At 41.3% G+C, this 21,160-nt stretch overlaps 1 protein-coding gene across 1 annotated transcript in view; it reads left to right on the top strand.

Annotated features, from left to right (window-relative positions):
* The window catches only part of COL25A1 (collagen type XXV alpha 1 chain), a 422,316-nt gene that overhangs the window by 266,027 nt on the left and 135,129 nt on the right, over positions 1-21,160 (top strand). The window contains exons 6-7 of the mRNA XM_084626922.1: positions 14,147-14,173; positions 14,339-14,365. Of these exons, the coding sequence (XP_084483048.1) occupies positions 14,147-14,173; positions 14,339-14,365 (54 nt within the window). The remainder of the gene's footprint in view (positions 1-14,146; positions 14,174-14,338; positions 14,366-21,160) is intronic.

Below are 21,160 nucleotides of genomic sequence, written 5' to 3'. Positions count from 1 at the left end.
TCCAGTCAGAGGTGATGGACCTGGACCCCAGGCCAATGTCTGCAACAGCAGTAGTGGATCCAGTCCCAGAGACCCAGACGGAACCAGTCCCAGAACCGGAACCAGCCAAACAACCAACACCAGACCCCGTGTCAGCACTGAATCCAGTACTTGCAACCTCAACACCAGAGGGCCCCACCGAACCTGAACTGGCAGCAGCCGATAACCCTACACAAGAGGCTCAGCCGGAGCCTGAATCCCAACATAGTGCACCAGCGGAGAGCGGTTCACAGTCAACAGAAACAGCTCCATCCCCTATATCGCTTCCAGAGGGACCAAGCCTAGGTCCACAATCCCATGAGGAACTGATGTCTCCAGCATCAAGGGAACAGTTCCAGACCGAACAGGAAGCAGATGAAAGCCTCCAGAGAGCTTGGACGGCGGCACGGAGCAACCCACCGCCTCTCAGCTCTTCTAATAGATCCAGGTTTGTTGTAGAAAGAGGACTTTTATACAAGGAAACTCTTTCTGGGGGACACCAGGAAGACTGGCATCCTCAGAGACAGTTGGTAGTTCCAACTAAATACCGGGCCAAGCTCTTGAGCTTAGCCCATGATCACCCTAGTGGCCATGCTGGGGTGAACAGGACCAAAGACCGTTTGGGGGGGTCATTCCACTGGGAGGGAATGGGCAAGGATGTTTCTACCTATGTCCAGTCTTGTGAGGTGTGCCAAAGAGTGGGAAAACCCCAAGACCAGGTCAAAGCTCCTCTCCAGCCACTCCCCATCATTGAAGTTCCATTTCAGCGAGTAGCTGTGGATATTCTGGGTCCTTTTCCGAAAAAGACACCCAGAGGAAAGCAGTACATACTGACTTTCATGGATTTTGCCACCCGATGGCCGGAAGCAGTAGCTCTAAGCAACACCAGGGCTAAAAGTGTGTGCCAGGCACTAGCAGACATTTTTGCCAGGGTAGGTTGGCCCTCCGACATCCTCACAGATGCAGGGACTAATTTCCTGGCAGGAACTATGAAAAACCTTTGGGAAGCTCATGGGGTAAATCACTTGGTTGCCACTCCTTACCATCATCAAACAAATGGCATGGTGGAGAAGTTTAATGGAACTTTGGGGGCCATGATACGTAAATTCGTAAATGAGCACTCCAATGATTGGGACCTAGTATTGCAGCAGTTGCTCTTTGCCTACAGAGCTGTACCACATCCCAGTTTAGGGTTTTCTCCATTTGAACTTGTATATGGCCGTGAGGTTAAGGGGCCATTGCAGTTGGTAAAGCAGCAATGGGAGGGATTTACACCTTCTCCAGGAACTAACATTCTGGACTTTGTAACCAACCTACAAAACACCCTCCGAACCTCTTTAGCCCTTGCTAGAGAAAACTTACAGGATGCTCAAAAAGAGCAAAAAGCCTGGTATGATAAACATGCCAGAGAGCGTTCCTTCAAAGTAGGAGACCAGGTCATGGTCTTAAAGGCGCTCCAGGCCCATAAAATGGAAGCATCGTGGGAAGGGCCATTCGTGGTCCAGGAGCGCCTGGGAGCTGTTAATTATCTCATAGCATTCCCCACCTCCAACCGAAAGCCTAAGGTGTATCATATTAATTCTCTAAAGCCCTTTTATTCCAGAGAATTAAAGGTTTGTCAGTTTACAGCCCAGGGAGGAGACGACGCTGAGTGGCCTGAAGGTGTCTACTACGAAGGGAAATGTGCTGGTGGTGTGGAAGAGGTGAACCTCTCCATGACCCTTGGGCGTATGCAGCGACAGCAGATCCAGGAGCTGTGCACTAGCTACGCGCCAACGTTCTCAGCCACCCCAGGACTGACTGAACGGGCATACCACTCCATTGACACAGGTAATGCTCACCCAATTAGGGTCCAACCTTACCGGGTGTCTCCTCAAGCTAAAACTGCTATAGAACGGGAGATCCAGGATATGTTACAGATGGGTGTAATCCGCCCCTCTGAAAGTGCATGGGCATCTCCAGTGGTTCTAGTTCCCAAACCAGATGGGGAAATACGTTTTTGCGTGGACTACCGTAAGCTAAATGCTGTAACTCGCCCAGACAATTATCCAATGCCACGCACTGATGAACTATTAGAGAAACTGGGACGGGCCCAGTTCATCTCTACCTTGGACTTAACCAAGGGGTACTGGCAGGTACCGCTAGATGAATCTGCCAAGGAAAGGTCAGCCTTCATCACACATCTCGGGCTGTATGAATTTAATGTACTCCCTTTCGGGCTGCGAAATGCACCCGCCACTTTCCAAAGACTTGTAGATGGTCTCCTAGCGGGATTAGGAGAATATGCAGTCGCCTACCTTGACGATGTGGCCATATTTTCGGATTCCTGGGCAGACCACCTGGAACATCTACAAAAAGTCCTTGAGCGCATAAGGGAGGCAGGACTAACTGTTAAGGCTAAGAAGTGTCAAATAGGCCTAAACAGAGTGACTTACCTTGGACACCAGGTGGGTCAAGGAACTATCAGCCCCCTACAGGCCAAAGTGGATGCTATCCAAAAGTGGCCTGTCCCAAAGTCAAAGAAACAGGTTCAATCCTTCTTAGGCTTGGCCGGTTATTACAGACGATTTGTACCGCACTACAGCCAAATCGCTGCCCCACTGACAGACCTAACCAAAAAGAAACAGCCAAATGCTGTTCAGTGGACCGGAAAGTGTCAGAAGGCCTTTAACAAGCTTAAAGCGACACTCATGTCTGACCCTGTACTAAGGGCCCCAGACTTTGACAAACCGTTCCTAGTAACCACAGATGCATCCGAGCGTGGTGTGGGAGCAGTTTTAATGCAGAAAGGACCTGATCAAGAATTCCACCCTGTAGTGTTTCTCAGCACAAAACTGTCTGAGAGGGAAAGCAACTGGTCAGTCACTGAAAAAGAATGTTATGCCATTGTCTACGCTCTGGAAAAGCTACGCCCATATGTTTGGGGACGGCGTTTCCACCTGCAAACCGACCATGCTGCACTAAAGTGGCTTCACACCGTCAAAGAAACTAACAAAAAACTTCTTCGGTGGAGTTTAGCTCTCCAAGATTTTGATTTCGACATCCAACACATCTCAGGAGCTTCTAACAAAGTGGCTGATGCACTCTCCCGTGAAAGTTTCCCAGAATCAACTAGTTAAAATCGTCCTTGAGATGTGGAAAATATTGTTAGTCTTTATGTACTTGGTAGTATATTTAGAGATGCATGTGTCTTATTAACTCTGTTTTTCCTAGAGCTCTAGGAAGAAATCCCAGCCAGTGTTTCACCCTAGCTGAGATTTGGGGGGCGTGTCATAAATATAAAGGGAAGGGTAAACCCCTTTGAAATCCCTCCTGGCCAGGGGAAAGCTCCTCTCACCTGTAAAGGGTTAAGAAGCTAAAGGTAACCTCGCTGGCACCTGACCAAAATGACCAATGAGGAGACAAGATACTTTCAAAAGCTGGGAGGAGGGAGAGAAACAAAGGGTTTGTGTGTCTGTCTGTAGTCGTCTTGGCCGGGGACAGAACAGGAATGGAGTCTTAGAACTTTTAGTAAGTAATCTAGCTAGGTATGTGTTAGATTATGATTTCTTTAAATGGCTGAGAAAAGAATTGTGCTGAATAGAATAACTATTTCTGTCTGTGTATCTTTTTTGTAACTTAAGGTTTTGCCTAGAGGGGTTCTCTATGTTTTTGAATCTAATTACCCTGTAAGATATATACCATCCTGATTTTACAGGGGGGATTTCTTTATTTCTATTTACTTCTATTTTTTATTAAAAGTCTTCTTGTAAAACACTGAATGCTTTTTCATTGTTCTCAGATCCAAGGGTTTGGGTCTGTGGTCACCTATGCAAATTGGTGAGGCTTTTTATCCAACATTTCCCAGGAAAGGGGGAGTGCAAGTGTTGGGAGGATTGTTCATTGTTCTTAAGATCCAAGGGTCTGGGTCTGTAGTCACCTAGGCAAATTGGTGAGGCTTTTTACCAAACCTTGTCCAGGAAGTGGGGTGCAAGGTTTTGGGAAGTATTTTGGGGGGAAGGACGCGTCCAAACAGCTCTTCCCCAGTAACCAGTATTAGTTTGGTGGTGGCAGCGGCCATTCCAAGGATAACGGGGGTAATATTTGTTACCTTGGGGAAGTTTTGACCTAAGCTGGTAAAGATAAGCTTAGGAGGTTTTTCATGCAGGTCCCCACATCTGTACCCTAGAGTTCAGAGTGGGGGAGGAACCTTAACACCTTCCTAGCTGCAATGTAAACATAGCCAGAATTGGCATTGGATCAACTGGAAACAAAAAATTTTAATTAAAAGTTGAAAAAATGTCATTTTGGGTTGAGCAAAAGTTTAATTTTAGTTTTTTAACCTTTTAAAAATAAAATGGAAGAAAAATTCTGAATGAAGAGTCATTTCACACTGAAAAACTGTTTTGACTTTTTCAGAATTTTTTTCCCAGCTGAAGCAGTAGACAAATTGAACATGGATTTGCAAATATTTCAATGTACCCAAATATGCATTTTTCATCAAAAAAGAGTTGTGTCCAAAATATCTTGCACAACTGTACTCTGAACCTCTCTTGCATGGAGAAGTAATTTTCTTCAAGGTGTTAGAGGCTGTGATCCAAAAGAAAAAGACGCTTAAAATCACCCCCTGAAGTAAGTCTTTCACAAGGCACTGGGTTATTCACCAGACCACTACGTAATTGGACAAACGACAACAACCTTTGCCTTAAAAGAGCTGCTTTTCAAGTTTAAGCTAACATGAATAAAACATCACATTGTGAACTACAGTTACCTAAAATGATATAAAGATTTCCTAGGCCTCATCAAGGAGCCATTTTCATATTGTACTTTTAGAAGTAAATGGAAGAACATGCCAGTTCAGAAAAATCTGCAAAGGGAAATGTAAAATAAATAAAAATTATAAAAAAGGTTTAACGGTATGTTTATATCTCAAAAGACCTTGGAAAAAAAGGGTTTATGGCTTTGATTGGCAGGAGGTATAATTTTGCTGTTTAATTTGTATTGTGCTAGGAAAGAAATCCAGAATATGCTTCTCTGATCTATGTAGTTTTATAAGCCCTGAATTTCACTGGACTATATCAGTCTTCCTTTTAAGGTTTTTTTCTCTTCCAAGTGTTCTTTCAGTTCTAGACCACATTAATCGCTTCCATGAGGCAGAGCTTTGTGATCAGAGCCAGTACCTAGTGAGCCCTCTTAGGCTTGGGCTCAAATGAACATCATATCTTTTGAGACAAATAGCTTAGTAGTAAAGATATCCTCACAGAAGTGTCCACAAAAAATACAGACTTTTACAATATCATTGGTAGTCCTAATACGGGCGGCTGACTGGAAGATCTAGCAGTTCTATTTATTTTTCCTTCTTTTCTTGTTTTGTTTCATGGCCACTTTAATCTTTAGCGTACAATGAAAGGTGTGTGAAATCTGAAATTATAAATCTGTTTATAGCTGTAACTCACTTTTCCAGCGTAACAGAGTTTGACACCATAATAAACACAATTTTTCGGTGGAAAGGTGCTTTGATAATTCTTTGTCCAGTCTCTAGTTCCTTTTTATTGTAAATTCTAAGGTAGCCTTTTATTCCTTTCTTCTTCCTCCTTTTTTTGTTCATGCAGCTTTTGCAGCTGATTGATTTATTGTTCTGCTACCTGAATTTCAATAATCTCTGTTGACTGCAGTGAATATTTATTAACCAAAGTACAATGCCAGAGTCAACTGCACTTTCTCTTGCTATTGAATCCTATCAAGTGCCCGTGACTTCCAACAAATACTTTCTATTAGTGTTAAGGGGCGTTAGAAAGCATTTTCCCCCTTCCATGCTTGAGGTGTGACATAACTGATTATGCTCTGCCTCGTTACTTATGAACACAGAGATGCAGAGTGAACACTAGTGTGAGAAATATAGTATTACATTGAAATTCTGGCATGGGTACACACATATAATCCCAGTTGAGAGAGAACATGGCAGGAAGAAGAAAAGAGCACCACTTGACATCTTCCAGAATAGAGATTGAATAGGACTGCATCCCCAGAGCAGGGGAAGAATGGACCGAATAGGGGATACCAAAATGAGTTTGAGGAAGGGAAAAGGAAATTAACAACTGTGCTGCTTCAGTCTCTGAATGGCCAGTCTCTAAAGATAAGTTATGACTCAGATAGGTTGTTATTGAAAGTTATCACCAAACAGTTTTTCAGCTGCCTGTGTAACTTGGGTGGTTTCATTCCATTTCCCAAGGAACAGTTCTCCACATCCCCAGAATAAAAACCAACATGGATGGTAGTCTCAGCAGGATGCCAAGGAGTGAAATGGCCATTGAGGCCGAGATTTCTTCCTGATGTGAGGTATTCCCTCCAGGTCAAGGTTGAGACATGTTGGTGGGTCAGTGTGGACATCCTTCACCCATGCTGCACTTTTTCTGTGGATACATGGATGACTTCAGTCTAAAGGACTCAGTCAGCACTTTTTGCCAATATTTGGTGATTACTTGTTCTGTTCATTCCTTCTGAAGCATCTGGCATTGGCCACTATCAGAAGATAGGATACGGGGCTAGATGGACCTTTAGTCTGACCCAGTATGGCTGTTCTTATATTCTTATGTACTAGATTCATATGTTTAAGCAGTACAAAGTTTTGGGTGCTTACCTGAACTGGCCTATAAATACTAATCCTTCTATGGTTTGTCCATCACTAATTAATTACTTGATAGTTGTCATAATTTTAACAATACAGATATATCTTCATTTTATCACAATAATCTTTTATATGGCTTTATGAATTTACTGTATCCCTCCTCATAAGTGCTCAAAATTTGCATGAATACATAAGAGTATCAGTAAATTCATGCTTATGCAGAGGTGCAAAGTATGAGCATAGGGAAACACATTGTGACCAATGAGGTGATGGCTCAAATTTTTTGATCTGGGAAGTACATTCATTATATTGTATTAGCCAACAAATGGCATCCAGGAACTGTCTGACTATTCTGGATGAGAGAATTACCTCAGTATTCTGGTTCTGCTAATGCATCTCATTTCTCTGCCATTATATTCTTGGTCATGGTGTCATGCTAGCACAGCAGGTCTAGGAGTAACCTGCAGATACTCATCTAGCTCTGGTTCAGAAGAGACTGAACAATTTGATTGAGAATGTCATTGTGCTTGACTGATTGTTTATATTGTTGGACTGCTAAGAAGAGAAATTAGGCCAAATGCATTGCTAGTATAGGCAGGCTCAATACTACTGAAGTAAATGGAGCTGCATTCACTTATGCTAGAGGTAAATTTGACCCTTTGTCTATAAAACCCAGGCAGTGGACACTTAGGCATATTCTTTCAGTATGCTGGATTTTATTTTAAGTATTATTTGCACTAAGGTTTGTGATTTTTCAAAGAAAAGCATGTGGCGAAAAGGAAGACAGCTGTATTGATTAACCAAAGAAAACGCATGCAAGATAAAGGATAATGTGTTCAAAGGACATATAACAATAGCACAAAGCACTAACATGCTGGGAATCTGAGCTTCGTACTCTGGCTTGGCTCCTGACTACTGGGGTGGCTGGAAGCACTGTGGAAGAGTTCTGTGGTGAACCACTGGCCACTGTAGTTCTCTGAGAGCTTCCGGGGCAGTATTGGAAGGCTGCAAATCTTGATCTCAACCCCAACACTGCATGAGAAGTGAATATACATGTGTAAATCAGTGCTATTATAATGTAAGTCTTCACTTTCCTGGTACCTCTTGGATAGATCATATTTTCTAACCTGCAGTTTAAGAACCTGTGTGATTTGCATAGCAGTGTATATCACTGCATTCTGGATACGGTGGTGTAAATAAATGTCAGGTTAAGGTTAACATTGACATCAACAAGTAAATTACAAGACTGAATTGTTTATCTAAGATACATTATGTACAATGATTTTACATCTTACTTTTTGCACGCTTTCATAGTGTTTCTTGATTATTAAGTCAGGTATAAATTATACTGTCAAATCTGAAGACTTCTTTTCTTCTGTACTGGAAGAAAGATGTCACAAAAAGAAACTGCAGTGCAGAGGGAGAGAGTTAAGCAAAATTTGTTACAACATTGTTTATGATCCAAGAGAAGCTATGAGAATCCCAGAGGGGAGAATGAAACATGTCCAAGAAAGGGGATGGAGGCAGCATTGGTTAAGAAGAAGAAGAAGCTCTACAAATGCACTGGAAATTTTGGAGAGCATTAGTAAATTTGATCCAAGGTGAGATGTTGGCATTGTGTGCCAGCTAGCACAGCCCTTTGTCTGCAAACATGGCCAAATTTAATGAAGTCCAAAACCATGCTGCTTAACATTCCTGGACTCATAAGGGAAACGAGAAAAATAATAGGGCAGGAAGCTTAAAATGATTTTGTAACTCTTTTCTTAATACTTTCTATAACATTACATTTCATAATTCAGCATATCCAATCCTATAGTATTTTACAATAATTGCTGGGTTTCTATGAGGTTTATGTAAATTTTAGTTTCAAAGTCAAGGAAATCTCTTGTAATTCGGGACAGCTGATAGTTCTGAGCAAAATTGTGAAGGAAGAAGTATCAATACTTTCATAGTGAAATTGTTCTTCCTCACCTACAGAAACTACCTTCCATCACTGAAATAAAATCCTCAAAAAACAAACAGCAAAAAATTCTAGGTTAATGTTATGTTTTTATATAATTCTGAAAATATGATTTAATGCCAGTTTATCAATAATGAGAAGCTGCCTGATAACTCTTCCAGGTTAAGGAACAACTTTGGGTTATGTTCTGGATTTGTGTGTTTACTGTAAGACTTGGCTTGGGCTAATCTAACCTGCATATTACAATTTTTAAAAAGTGTCTTGTTCTTAGTTGGCTAATCAGTTGCATTTCTGCAATTGCATTGATGCTGTCTCTTGTTTGTAGTCAGTTCTTTAATTCTGTTTCATCCTGGGCACCCTCCAGAAGACCACAGTTGACCTCTAAATGCTCCTTAGGCCCCAGTATGCATTGTAATTTAGTGACAAAATCATTGTGGGGTTATTTTGTCCAAAATTAAAAATGAAATCTTAATTCGTAGATGTTTTTAATCCCGCAAGCCAGATTCAGTCCTACGTGTGCAGGGATCTCCTTGGGCCCTTAGGCACTGACTCCATGGGTGCTCCAGAGCTGGAGCACCTATGGGGAAAAAATGGTGGGTGCTGAGCACCCACCGCTAGCCCCCCTGATCAGCTCTTCCCCCTCCCAGCCAGCGCCTCCCACCTTCTGCGATCAGCTGTTCCACGGCATGCAAGAGGCGCTGGGAGGAGGAGTGAGGGTGGGGTGCACTCGGGGGGAGGGGGTGGAATGGGGCAGGAAGAGGCAGGGTGGGAGTGGGACCTTGGGGGAAGGGGTGGAGTGGGGGCGGGACCTGGGGCACAGCAGGGGTCAAGCACACCCTGGCACATTAGAAAGTTGGTACCTCTGCTGGGGCTCACAGAGGAAGCTAGCTGAGGGGTAGAAAAGAGGAGAAGGGAGAAAAAAGTATTATCAGCCCCTTCCACAGTGGTCCTACTAGGGGAGAACAGCTTTGTTTTACACTTGGCGTTCCCTAGAAGCCCCACTGGTGGATGCACTGCCTGTGTTGACCTTGTATCATCACAGGCTACTGAACACAGTTCATGGCCTGTGCCAATCACCTCTGGACTCCGGAGACTGCAGGTAACTTGCACATGTGCATTACTGCTCCGAGTGGAATGAACTTACTGTCACCAGGGACCCACACCTTGGGGTCCACAGCTGTGAATCTGGCCTTCTATGTGTAACCTGGGCATATTGCTATATCTTTAAACCTCCTCTTCTTGGGTATCCTTCATCTGTCAGGTGTCACACTACATTATACACTCTACATCTTCCCTATTAAATTATTGAGCCTCACTCATTATTTCATGTCCTGTTTAACTATTTGTATAGAAACAGATCATATGTAGATACAGACCATAGAGTAAAGTTGGGAGACTTCTTTGTTGAATATACAGTATACTAGTTCTTAATGCAGAGACATGTTATGCAGATTAAAGTTGGGGTCTATAATGAACGGAAGATTGTGGCTGTATTTATACTTTTAAAGAAAAGTTGGACTAGCTTGGAGGATAACAGAATGCACAATCAAATATATTTTTTAAATTGTTTGATTTAAATACTGGCTGTTGAGAAGACGTTGCTACTATGATCATCAGAAAACTTTTACAGGTGGGAAATAGCTGTCACGGTAGAGTAAAGTAAAAAAATTAGCAACTTTTAGATAATGTGCCATGAAATACTTCCTATGGGCTAAATCCTGCAGACCTTACTCAGATAATTCTCTCATAAACTTCAGTGGGAATCTTGTCTGAATGCAGACTACAAGATTAGGCCTTATGCTGTCCATTCTCACACTGCCCTGGCCTTCCACTCCTTGTATACCCATTTATAATAACAAGGATGTGACAAAGGAATGGAAATGTGGCTGCAGTCAAGACAGCAAGAAAGAAGCACCTGCCATTAATCCTGAATGTATAAATGTAGCTTGTGTCTGTACTCAGGGGCAGCAACAGCTGTAAAATATAGTTGACCCTTACTTCAGCTTTGTTCTCAGTTGGCAGGTGCCTGGACGCCTTTCAGTCTGCTTTGGAACACCCTGTTTTAAAAAGAGCAGTATTTATCACCTAATTATGAATGCAAATTTTGCATGTGTTTGTGATTTACGAGGCCTTGCTTATGCCAAAGAGGCTATAAACTGTATTTGAAAATGTATGGCAGTCTGCAGTAGATAATTACTCTTTGAGAAAAGAGCCTCTGTTTCCAGTGAAAACATAGTAAAGTTATTTCAGAAATGTTCTGACCTCAGACGTTTCACATAACAGACACAAAATGCTTTCACATTTGTGCAGCAGTTAGAGGCCTGATCTCTGCCATCTCACAGACGAAAGCACAGAAAGCTCCTTTGGAAAAAGGGCAAGATGTCTCTGTTGCAGCCTTCGAAATTAGCATTTTTTTAACTCACTCAGTTCTTTGTTTCTATGCTCTTAAGAAGAAAGAATAGAGTTTTGGGGAAAAACAAACCCCCTGCAACACTTGCCCTCCTTTAAACAAACCAGTCCCCAACTCTCACCCCACCTCCACAAACATCTCTTTGCCTCAGACCAAATCCATACAGCCTTTCCTCCCTCTCCCGAAAACACACACATCAATAAAACCTGCAGTACAACCTTGGGAGAATTTCTCCACACAAATGGAAAGAAGATGACAAAGGCTGAGGGTTGGAGATTTCCTTCTTAAAGTTCCCAAAACAATGGAAATGGTATTCTCAAAAATTAGAGCTGGGTGAATACAGCCATAAAATATTACTTGAATATTCTTACAATGAAATGCCACTGATTCCCTTTACTGGTATTTACAAGAGCTAATTTTTATTTGCAAGAGAGCTCACAGAAAGTAAAAGCATTGTGAATAAAAGTACAAGTGTTTGTGAGAGTATTTACACCAAAAATGCGCTTGTGGCCATTTTGAAAAGATATTTTTATTTGTTCATACAGTAGATTTGTTGAACATTAACGAATACTTTTGGATAATTTGTAAGCAGAAAGGTGCATTCTTTTAAATTATAAAATGTCCAATCAATAAACAGAAACAATACCACGTGACTTGGGTAACTAGCCATATTGTGCAAAAAGCAAATACTCATATCAACCAATCTGAGCCATCAGACAATTGTGAATAATTAACTAATTCACAGAAATCAGGGTTTTTTCATGGATAATCTACAAAGAGAAAAGAGGGCAAAAATCATTGGATAAGTTATTTGAAACAAATAGTAGAACCAGCTCTATTAAAAATCATAAGCTGGATTCACATTCATGTTCCCAGAGCTCTAGCATGTCTCCTGGGAAGAAGGTCATGGTGGTGCAAATTGACTGCATCCTTAGTTGTGTCATAGTGGACTAATTACATGCCTGTGAGCCCAACAAGTGCGTGGCACTGGTCGGGAAGGGCTGTAGCTGCAACAGTTGTACCATGCCTTCAGCAGTTTCTGCCAGTGGAGTTTCTGTTGAAACCAGACTGTGAATAACTGCATTTCAAGAGAGTACAGTGGCAGTAAAATGCTCTGCCCTTCCTTAAGTTGAGTTGAATACCTTTGGGTTGCAGAGGCCTCACTAGCACAGGGAGTGTAATATACAGCGTTACTGAATCTGGTCCCTTAGCTATAGTGCTCAATTGGTGGGTCGTCAAGGGTCAGTTAAAGGATTATTTTTTTTAAGGTAATGGAATGGAACCACAGTCGATATTGTATTCTCAGTTCAGTGGTCACCATTTTAAAGTCAGTATTGACCAACAATTATTACACACCTGCTATACTCTCAAACACTATTCTGCAGTAACTATTGGTAAATGTTGATATATGTTTGTCTGAGAGCTTGCAAGCTTGATATATATATATATATATATATATATATATATATTCACATGTTTTAAAGCAGGCCTGCTGAAAATGTGCTGCATTATTATCCCTTTGAGTCACATCAGTACAAGCATTCATGGGGTCAGTTGCTGACACAGAATATAGAATTCTGCATGCAATTTTAACTGTTTGTCATGTGAACCTCAGTGTGTAAGCTGACCAAGTGAATGCACACAGACAAAAGTTCATCACAAGTTTATCTGTTTTAACTTCTTTTTTAAACTTCAGGGAGGGACAGTGTCCAGCCTCTGTGTGGGGATATAAGGGGGAGAGGGCCACAATGACAGTTATGGTATTCAATTGAGTGCAAGGGCTCCACTCCTCTAGCTGCCCCAAAGGAGAAATGGGAAGGAAAGGAGGAGGCCAGGGCTTGATTCTTCCCCCCTGCACCAGCCAGAAGAGATGGCCTGCTACAGAAGTTAACATACATTGCGTCTCTTTAAAAGGTGTAGTAGAAGGGGCTCTCCTTCATGCTGGGGAACCCTTAAAAATGCACCAGAAACCAGCTAGCATGGGAATTTTCAAAGCTTTTTTTGCTGTAGCCAGCATCCTAATAGACAGTGTTTCTTGGGCCACTTCTTCCATTTGCAAGTCATGCAAACCACTTCCCCTGCCATTTATGATTATGAAATCCTTCTGGCAGTTATAGTGCTTGGTTACATGGAAAAGTAGCACTAGGAAGATAGTTAGTTAGTTTTAACTGTGCTGTGGGTGGTGCCGCTCTCTGGTAGTGGTGCTTTTTTCCTCTCCTTCTCTTGTAGCTATGGCCCCTTTTGAACACAACTAGACTGGGCTTGTCCTCTTTGTTTCCAGGTGCTTTTACCAGTGACCATACTCTTATTTGCACTGAAACACCTGGACATCTTCAGAAGGAGCTGGAAACTTGTAGGCAGAGACAGCACCTTTTAATCTGCCAGTTCTGTGCAGACTACCAGCAAGTGATCCACAAACCACAGCTTAAGAACTGGGTCTAGAAAGTTGATTCTGGACAGTTGCACAACACAGAAGTTGGGAACTTGTTCAGACAACAGAGAATAAATAATGAAAGAACCTATAGTGCCACCCTAATATCACCACTACACCATTTTGTTTGTCTGGTGTTTTTAAAATAATTATCCTTCATTCTGAAAAGTCATATCAAACTGAATTCTGATAAAGAAGAGCTCACTTTCCTCTACCACTCACAGTATACCACTGGACTGAACATGACTTGCTATGCTCCTAGAATTCCTAATCTAATTTTCCTTTATTTTTCTAATTTAAGAAGGCTGCCAAAATACATGACAGATTTATTAGCCATATTTGGTAAAAAGTTTTACTGTTTTAGAAAACGCTTATTACCAGATGTAGGATGAAATCCTGGCTCTGTTGAAGTCAGTGGGAGTTTTGCCATTGCCATTTGCTATTGCCAGGAGTTCACTCATGTTTTTTACTATTGTGAGTAATCCCATTGAAGACCGTGTGCACAACTCAACAGGAGTAACCCCACTACACCTGCTACTAAATCTTTGCAGAACCTGTCCCTAAAATACCTGCAGCTTATGGAATGAAAACCATAAGAAATCATAACATTAGGGATAGATCTCTGGATCATTCAGACCTGCTTCTTACTGTATCCCTGTAACTGATCACTGAACTTCATTAGCATCAATAATTTGTCAATTTTTTTTCTATTTTTTTTAGGGTCCTCCTGGTCCAAAAGGTGAGAAGGTGAGTACACATATTGTCAACACTTACAAAATAAATGGAAACCCCTCCTGGTATTTACTGAACACATAGTTTATATTGACGCAGTACGATGTGAAATTATGTAAGAGAGGTGGGTAGCACACAGATGCTGTGTTAAAACTATCATCTCATCTTTCCCCTTTGCAGGGAGATCAAGGTGATCAGGGCCCTCGGGTAAGCATCTTAAAAAAAAAAATGTTGCACTTCCCCTTCCCTGAGTAGGCTATTAGTCCTTAGCGCAAAACTAAATGAAATATAGTGTCTTAGCTAATCATGCTTATTAGCTGCATTTACCCTGCATGTTGTAGTAAGCGTCTGCAGGACAGCAAATATAACCAAACAGTCTCTGGGAAGCATTTGAGTAAGAATAGCCACACATACATTACTATATATGAAAATGTACAACTGCTGCTAGTGGGGGGAAATGCATTTGACAGTGATTGTGCTCTGCTGTGTAGGAGTTGGTTTGGTTTGCCAGAGTAAACCTTCCAGTTTTCCCAGCCATCTTTCAGGTCTTGCATGGACTCCTATAATGCAGAGGGCATTATTTAGAGAATTATAAAAGCATGGCACATTCATGGACTAGTTCTTGTGCCTACATACATGTACCAAATAGAATAATAATATTGTCTCTTAAACATAGCATTTTTCCCCAAGCAGTTAGAAACAGAGAAAATTTTAGCGTTAGTGATGTAAACATAACACATTCCTTGTGGAGTTATTTTAGTTGTTAAGTATTGTGTTTGTTTTAATCACAGGAATACAATGGTGAACAAATTGTTATGTTGGTAGTGCCAGTTCATTGTCTTTACATCCGTTCTTCATTATACAAATATTTGGACATATTGTTCTAATGATGCAGAGGCTCAGTTCAGTTGCATGTTTATACATTTTCTCATGCCAGGGCACGTTTTCTGTCAATTAGTTAATATATTTTAATTTTACTGTGAGTGAGAAATCGTTAAAGTCATAACATATTTACTTGGCCATATTATTGTGACGACAGTAGTGCTTAGAAGCCCCAGTCAGGCCCCATTATGCTTGGTGATGTTCTGACATTAGAAAGCTGCAGTCCCAGTCCTAATAGCTTAAAATCTAATTTAAGACAAACAAGAGAAGGAAGCAAACTAAAGGCAAGAATGAAGAAGGATGACAAGAGTAATAGTGAAAGCAGCACATTGTTACCTAGAATGATTATATGCACAACTTAATGTTTGTGAATCATTTAAAGTTGTTTTTTAATTATAAGATAGAAGTAGCTAAAATAGATCTCAGAAATCCTCACTGGTTGTCTACTTGAGCTGACTGTTTGCTGAAGGCATCGTGGCAAAAGTGAATCTTTAACAAGGGATCTGGAGGAGGGCAGGCTAGCGTCTCTATACTACTTTGGAGAGGTATTCTATGCATGAGGTTTTGCACAGAAGACAGTGGAAACGTGCTGGTGGGAGAAATGAACATACAGTCATTCAAGCTTGGCATTGTTAGGAAAGCAAAAGTGGCAAGGAACAATCTCAGGAAGGTACAAGAGAGTGATGTATGGAAGGGCAGAGTTGAGAAAGGCCCTAACAAGCTGAGGAGAAGGATCTTGAATTTGATGTGGTGGAGAAGGAGTTGTCAGTGGAGGAATTCAAAAGTAGGTGTGAGTGAGGCCAGAGGAAAGGGGGTTGCAGGAGTTAAGCCAAGAGATCATCAGGGCCTGGGTGAGAGCTTTAGCAGGATGGAAAGAGAGAACACGCTGGCGCTTGGAAATTCTGTTGAGTAAAATATGAAAAGATTTGCAAAGGCATGGTTGGGTGTGGCAGGATAGAGGGTAGAGTCAAAAATGGCTCCCAAGTCATGCGAGAATGGAGGAAGTGTTAATGGTGACAGGGAATGGGAGGACTGGAGAGGCCATGGGAGTGGAGAAAAGGGCCCAGATTCTGTAGATTGGACCAGCAGTCTTGGCACAAATCCAGAATGAGGGGAAAGGGAGAAAGTGGCTTTAAACCATTGTTACAGCTCTTCAGTCCTGGGGCTAGCAAGTCTAGTTAGACTTTAGACTAGTGCAATGCAGCTAGAAGGTACAGAAGAATCAGATCCAAAGAGTTCAGCTTTAAACATGTTACGTTGACAGCGAGGCAACCTGCAGTCAGAGAGACTGGCTCAGATGCAGGACTGAATAGTAAAAACAGATCAGGAGTGGAGATGCAGAGTTGGGAGAGGGTATCCTGTACTGTAGATCATGTTCTTGAGAGCAGGTCAGTGTTGTACCTATGGGGGTATAAGAATAAGAACATAAGAATCTTCATCAGAGGTTTAATTAGTTTACACTGTATTGAAGAGTTTCATTAAGAAATTTTGTAGATATCATTTGAGTAATTTTCAGAGTCTCCTTTCTCATGTCCTTATCTTTCTCAAAATGAGTTTGGATATGCTTTACAGGAGCCTTTCCTTCTTTTTCCTCAGATTTTTCAAGTGTAAATATTAGGATAGTGCTTCTTACTATTTTATTTTTCATGCTACAATAGTTATCTTTTCTGATTACTGTCTTCAGGATGTATATGCTCAACTTGCATTGCCAGCGGATTAGACATGTGTAATTAATGGAAGTTCTTCGTGTAAATCCATCATGCACCAAAATGAAATTATACCCACTTCTTCTTTCCTTGGTTACTTTTCTGTATGTTTTGTATCATTTCGTATGGAACATAGGTTTTGTGGTGGGTGCCACAATCATGTTTTCTATTGTTCCCAGAAGTATTCTGCCTGAAAGTGATACTGGAATGACATCAACATTTACATTCAAAAAGCCTGAAAATAGACTGGTTACTGTACCTGAAAGTCCTGGACACTTTTAAACTAGCTCATCTTTTGGAGATATGGAGCCTGCGGTTTCTTTGTTATATAAGAAACTTTTTACAAATGTTTTTGAAGCTCAGACTTGCTTATAGCAAAGGTTTTACTGCTCCAAGCCATTTTTATGGCTTTGAAAATTCAAAAGAACCCCTTATCCTTTATAACAGCCACCTTCTTCTTTCAGGCACTTTCATTAGTAAAAGAAACCAAAGTAAAAAGTGGAGATTTGCCAGGGTGAAAATGGGACCCTGAAGCTTGCAAAATCCCCAGTGAAATGAAGAGAAAGATGTAGATCATCATCTTCTCTCATAACTTATACCTGAGACAAGAACATCTCTTGCAACCCTCAGGCACTCCCCTTTTTCAATTTTCCTATTTTGATCTTAAAAATTTAAAGACGCTCCTTGCTTAAATCACTCTGAAATTATTAGGGGGGAAATTAAATACACTATTTCAGAGTTGTGGAAGTTCACCTTGCTTGATTTGCATACACAACAGTATGCACAAGATAGGTGGACAATAGTATGCTTACTGGTTTGAAAATAAGGCCCTATATAACACATCTCCAATTGACAGAGATACAGTATTGCAAATGACAGGTTTCAGAGTAGCAGCCATGTTAGTCTGCATTCGCAAAAAGAAAAGGAGTACTTGTGGCACCTTAGAGACTAACCAATTTATTTGAGCATAAGCTTTCGTGAGCTACAGCTCACTTCATTGGATGCATTCAGTGGAAAATACAGTGGGGAGATTTATATACATAGAGAACATGAAACAATGGGTGTTACCATACAGACTGTAACCAGAGTGATCACTTAAGGTGAGCTATTACCAGCAGGAGAGCGGTGGGGTAGGGGAGGACCATTTGTAGTGATAATCAAGGTGGGTCATTTCTAGCAGTTGACAAGAACGTCTGAGGAACAGTGTGTGTGTGGAGGTAATAAACAAAGGGAAATAGTTTTACTTTGTGTAATAACCCATCCACTCCCAGTCTCTATTCAAGCCTAAGTTAATTGTATCCAGTCTGCAAATTAATTCCAATTCAGCAGTCTCTCATTGGAATCTGTTTTTGAAGTTTTTTTCTTGAAGAATTGCCACTTTTAGGTCTGTAATCGAGTGACCAAAGAAATTGAAGTGTTCTCCGACTGGTTTTTGAATGTTATAATTCTTGACGTCTGATTTGTGTCCATTTATTCCCATGGCCCCACAGTATGCCAACATTTTTATGGCTGACTTAGAACAACGCTTCCTCAGCTCTCGTCCCCTAATGCCCCTACTCTACTTGCGCTACACTGATGACATCTTTATCATCTGGACCCATGGAAAAGAAGCCCTTGAGGAATTCCCTCATGATTTCAACAATTTTCATCCCACCATCAACCTCAGCCTGGACCAGTCCACACAAGAGATCCACTTCCTGGACACTACAGTGCTAATAAGCGATGGTCACATAAACACCACCCTATACCGGAAACCTACTGACTGCTATTGCTACCTACATGCCTTCAGCTTTCATCCAGACCACACCACACGATCCATTGTCTACAGCAATGCTCTAAGATACAACTGCATTTGCTCCAACCCCTCAGACAGAGACAAACGCTTACAAGATCTCTATCAAGCATTCTTACAACTACAATACCCACCTGCTGAAGTGAAGAAACAGATTGCCAGAGCCAGAAGAGTACCCAGAAGTTACCTACTACAGGACAGGCCCAACAAAGAATATAACAGAACGCCACTAGCCATCACCTTCAGCCCACAACTAAAACCTCTCCAACCCATCATCAAGGATCTACAACCTATCCTGAAGGATGACCCATCACTCTCACAGATCTTGGGAGACAGGCCAGTCCTTGCTTACAGACAGCCCCCCAAACTGAAGCAAATACTCACCAGCAACCACACATCAGAACCACTAACCCAGGAACCTATCCTTGCAACAAAGCCTGTTGCCAACTGTGTCCACATATCTATTCAGGGGACACCATCACAGGGCCTAATTACATCAGCCACACTATCAGAGGCTCGTTCACCTGCACATCTACCAATGTGATATATGCCATCATGTGCCAGCAATGCCCCTCTGCCATGTACATTGGTCAGACTGGACAGTCTCTACGTAAAAGAATAAATGGACACAAATCAGACGTCAAGAATTATAACATTCAAAAACCAGTCAGAGAACACTTCAATCTCTCTGGTCACTCGATTACACACCTAAAAGTGGCAATTCTTCAAGAAAAAAACTTCAAAAACAGACTCCAACGAGAGACTGCTGAATTGGAATTAATTTGCAAACTGGATACAATTAACTTAGGCTTGAATAGAGACTGGGAGTGGATGGGTTATTACACAAAGTAAAACTATTTCCCCATGTTTATGCCTGCCCACACCCACTGTTTCTGAGACGTTCCTGTCAACTGCTGGAAATGGCCCACCTTGATTATCACTACGAAAGTCCCCCCTCCCCCACCCCGCTCTCCTGCTGGTAATAGCTCACCTTAAGTGATCACTCTGGTTACAGTCTGTATGGTAACACCCATTGTTTGTTTCATGTTCTCTATGTATATAAATCTCCCCACTGTATTTTCCACTGAATGCATCCGTTGAAATGAGCTGTAGCTCACGAAAGCTGATGCTCAAATAAATTTGTTAGTCTCTAAGGTGCCACAAGTCCTCCTTCAGTATTGCAAATGAGGATCCAAATCCTGCAAACATTGTGTGGAGGTTCAGAGACTTGCATTTTTCATGGAGTTATGGGTATTTTTCCACTTTTTTTTTTAAAGGGGCTAATGTTTGTTAGGAGTTGGATTTTTCAAAAGTGCTCAGTGTTGGCCTGCCTTGTTAACGCCAGTAGGACGAGAGATGTGCCAGTGCTGAGCCCTTTTGAAAGTCCTACCCTAAATGTTTGATCTTCCCGAGTAAGTTTGTTTTCTGCCCATGTATATTTGTACCTAACCTCTTATGAATTTGTTACTTATTTTAAAAATTCGGATTGAACCAGATCTCACGAAAGCTTATGCTCTAATAAATTGGTTAGTCTCTAAGGTGCCACAAGTACTCCTTTTCTTTTTGCGAATACAGACTAACACGGCTGTTACTCTGAAACCTGCAGAATTAGAATTCCTCCACTCACAAGTGTAAGAGGCTCAGTGTTAGTAAGTCTCCCGAATCAATTTCCATGAAAGTGCTTGTTTCACACATGACTGTAGAGGTCTGCATTGCTATACTGAGTCATGACATTGAAAATTAAAATTGATGTATTTTAGCCTGTGGGCTATTAGAATAAGTGCTGGTACTGAACCACTGCTCAGTTCCAGTTGCTCAACTCCACTTCAATTTAAAATTATTAGCTTAGAAACTAGCAAAGCCTTTGAAGATTTCATAATGACTTTTACTTAAGGAACTCTGCCACCTTTAGGTGGCAAAGGATTTATTGTCCAAGCAGAGTTTGAAGCCTAATTAATGAAAATAGACGTTGAGAGGTGAATGTGCAGAGGCTAATCAGCCATAGCACAGTATCTTAATCAGTCTTCTATCATCTTCCTGCAAATGACATAATAAACAGCTTCTGTCATTCACTCCTGATACATGAGAGATTTCTTGTTTATCAGATCAAAAAATCGTAAGCCAGCAGCTGGTTCTAAATTAGTTTTGGGAGCTAGGTGCAATAGCAAGTCACGCAGGAGCCATACATAATGACTTCGATAAAATTATTTTCTCCTCATGGTGTGTTCAAGTAAATTTTCCTAGCAGCTGGGTCTACACAAAACTGATAGCATCTTTAAAATGTCTTAAGCAGGAGAGATTAGGTTCCAGAAAAGCAAGGCATTCAGAAGTTTATTTCATTATCTTAACCTTTGTTGACTTGAATGATTAAACAGATTCTTTTGCTCTGTTAAAACAGTTAGGCCCAGATAGTAATACAGTGTTCCTATTTGCTTAACCCTTGCCTCCCTCCTCTTTGCCTTTAATGAATTTGCTGCTTATTTACTGCTGTATGTATTGCTTAGGGAAAAGAAATCGCTGTGTTACAATTGATGCTTTACAGGTTCTATACTTGAGTGTGGGAAAACTGTTTTAATTTCTTCCAATATTGACAGAAGTTGGCATGATGACAGCAAGCTCATT

This window comes from Lepidochelys olivacea, assembly GCF_965140295.1.
Source record: "Lepidochelys olivacea isolate rLepOli2 genome assembly, chromosome: 4".
Classification (NCBI taxonomy): Eukaryota; Metazoa; Chordata; order Testudines; family Cheloniidae; genus Lepidochelys; species Lepidochelys olivacea.
This window is presented reverse-complemented; position numbering and strand designations above follow the sequence as displayed.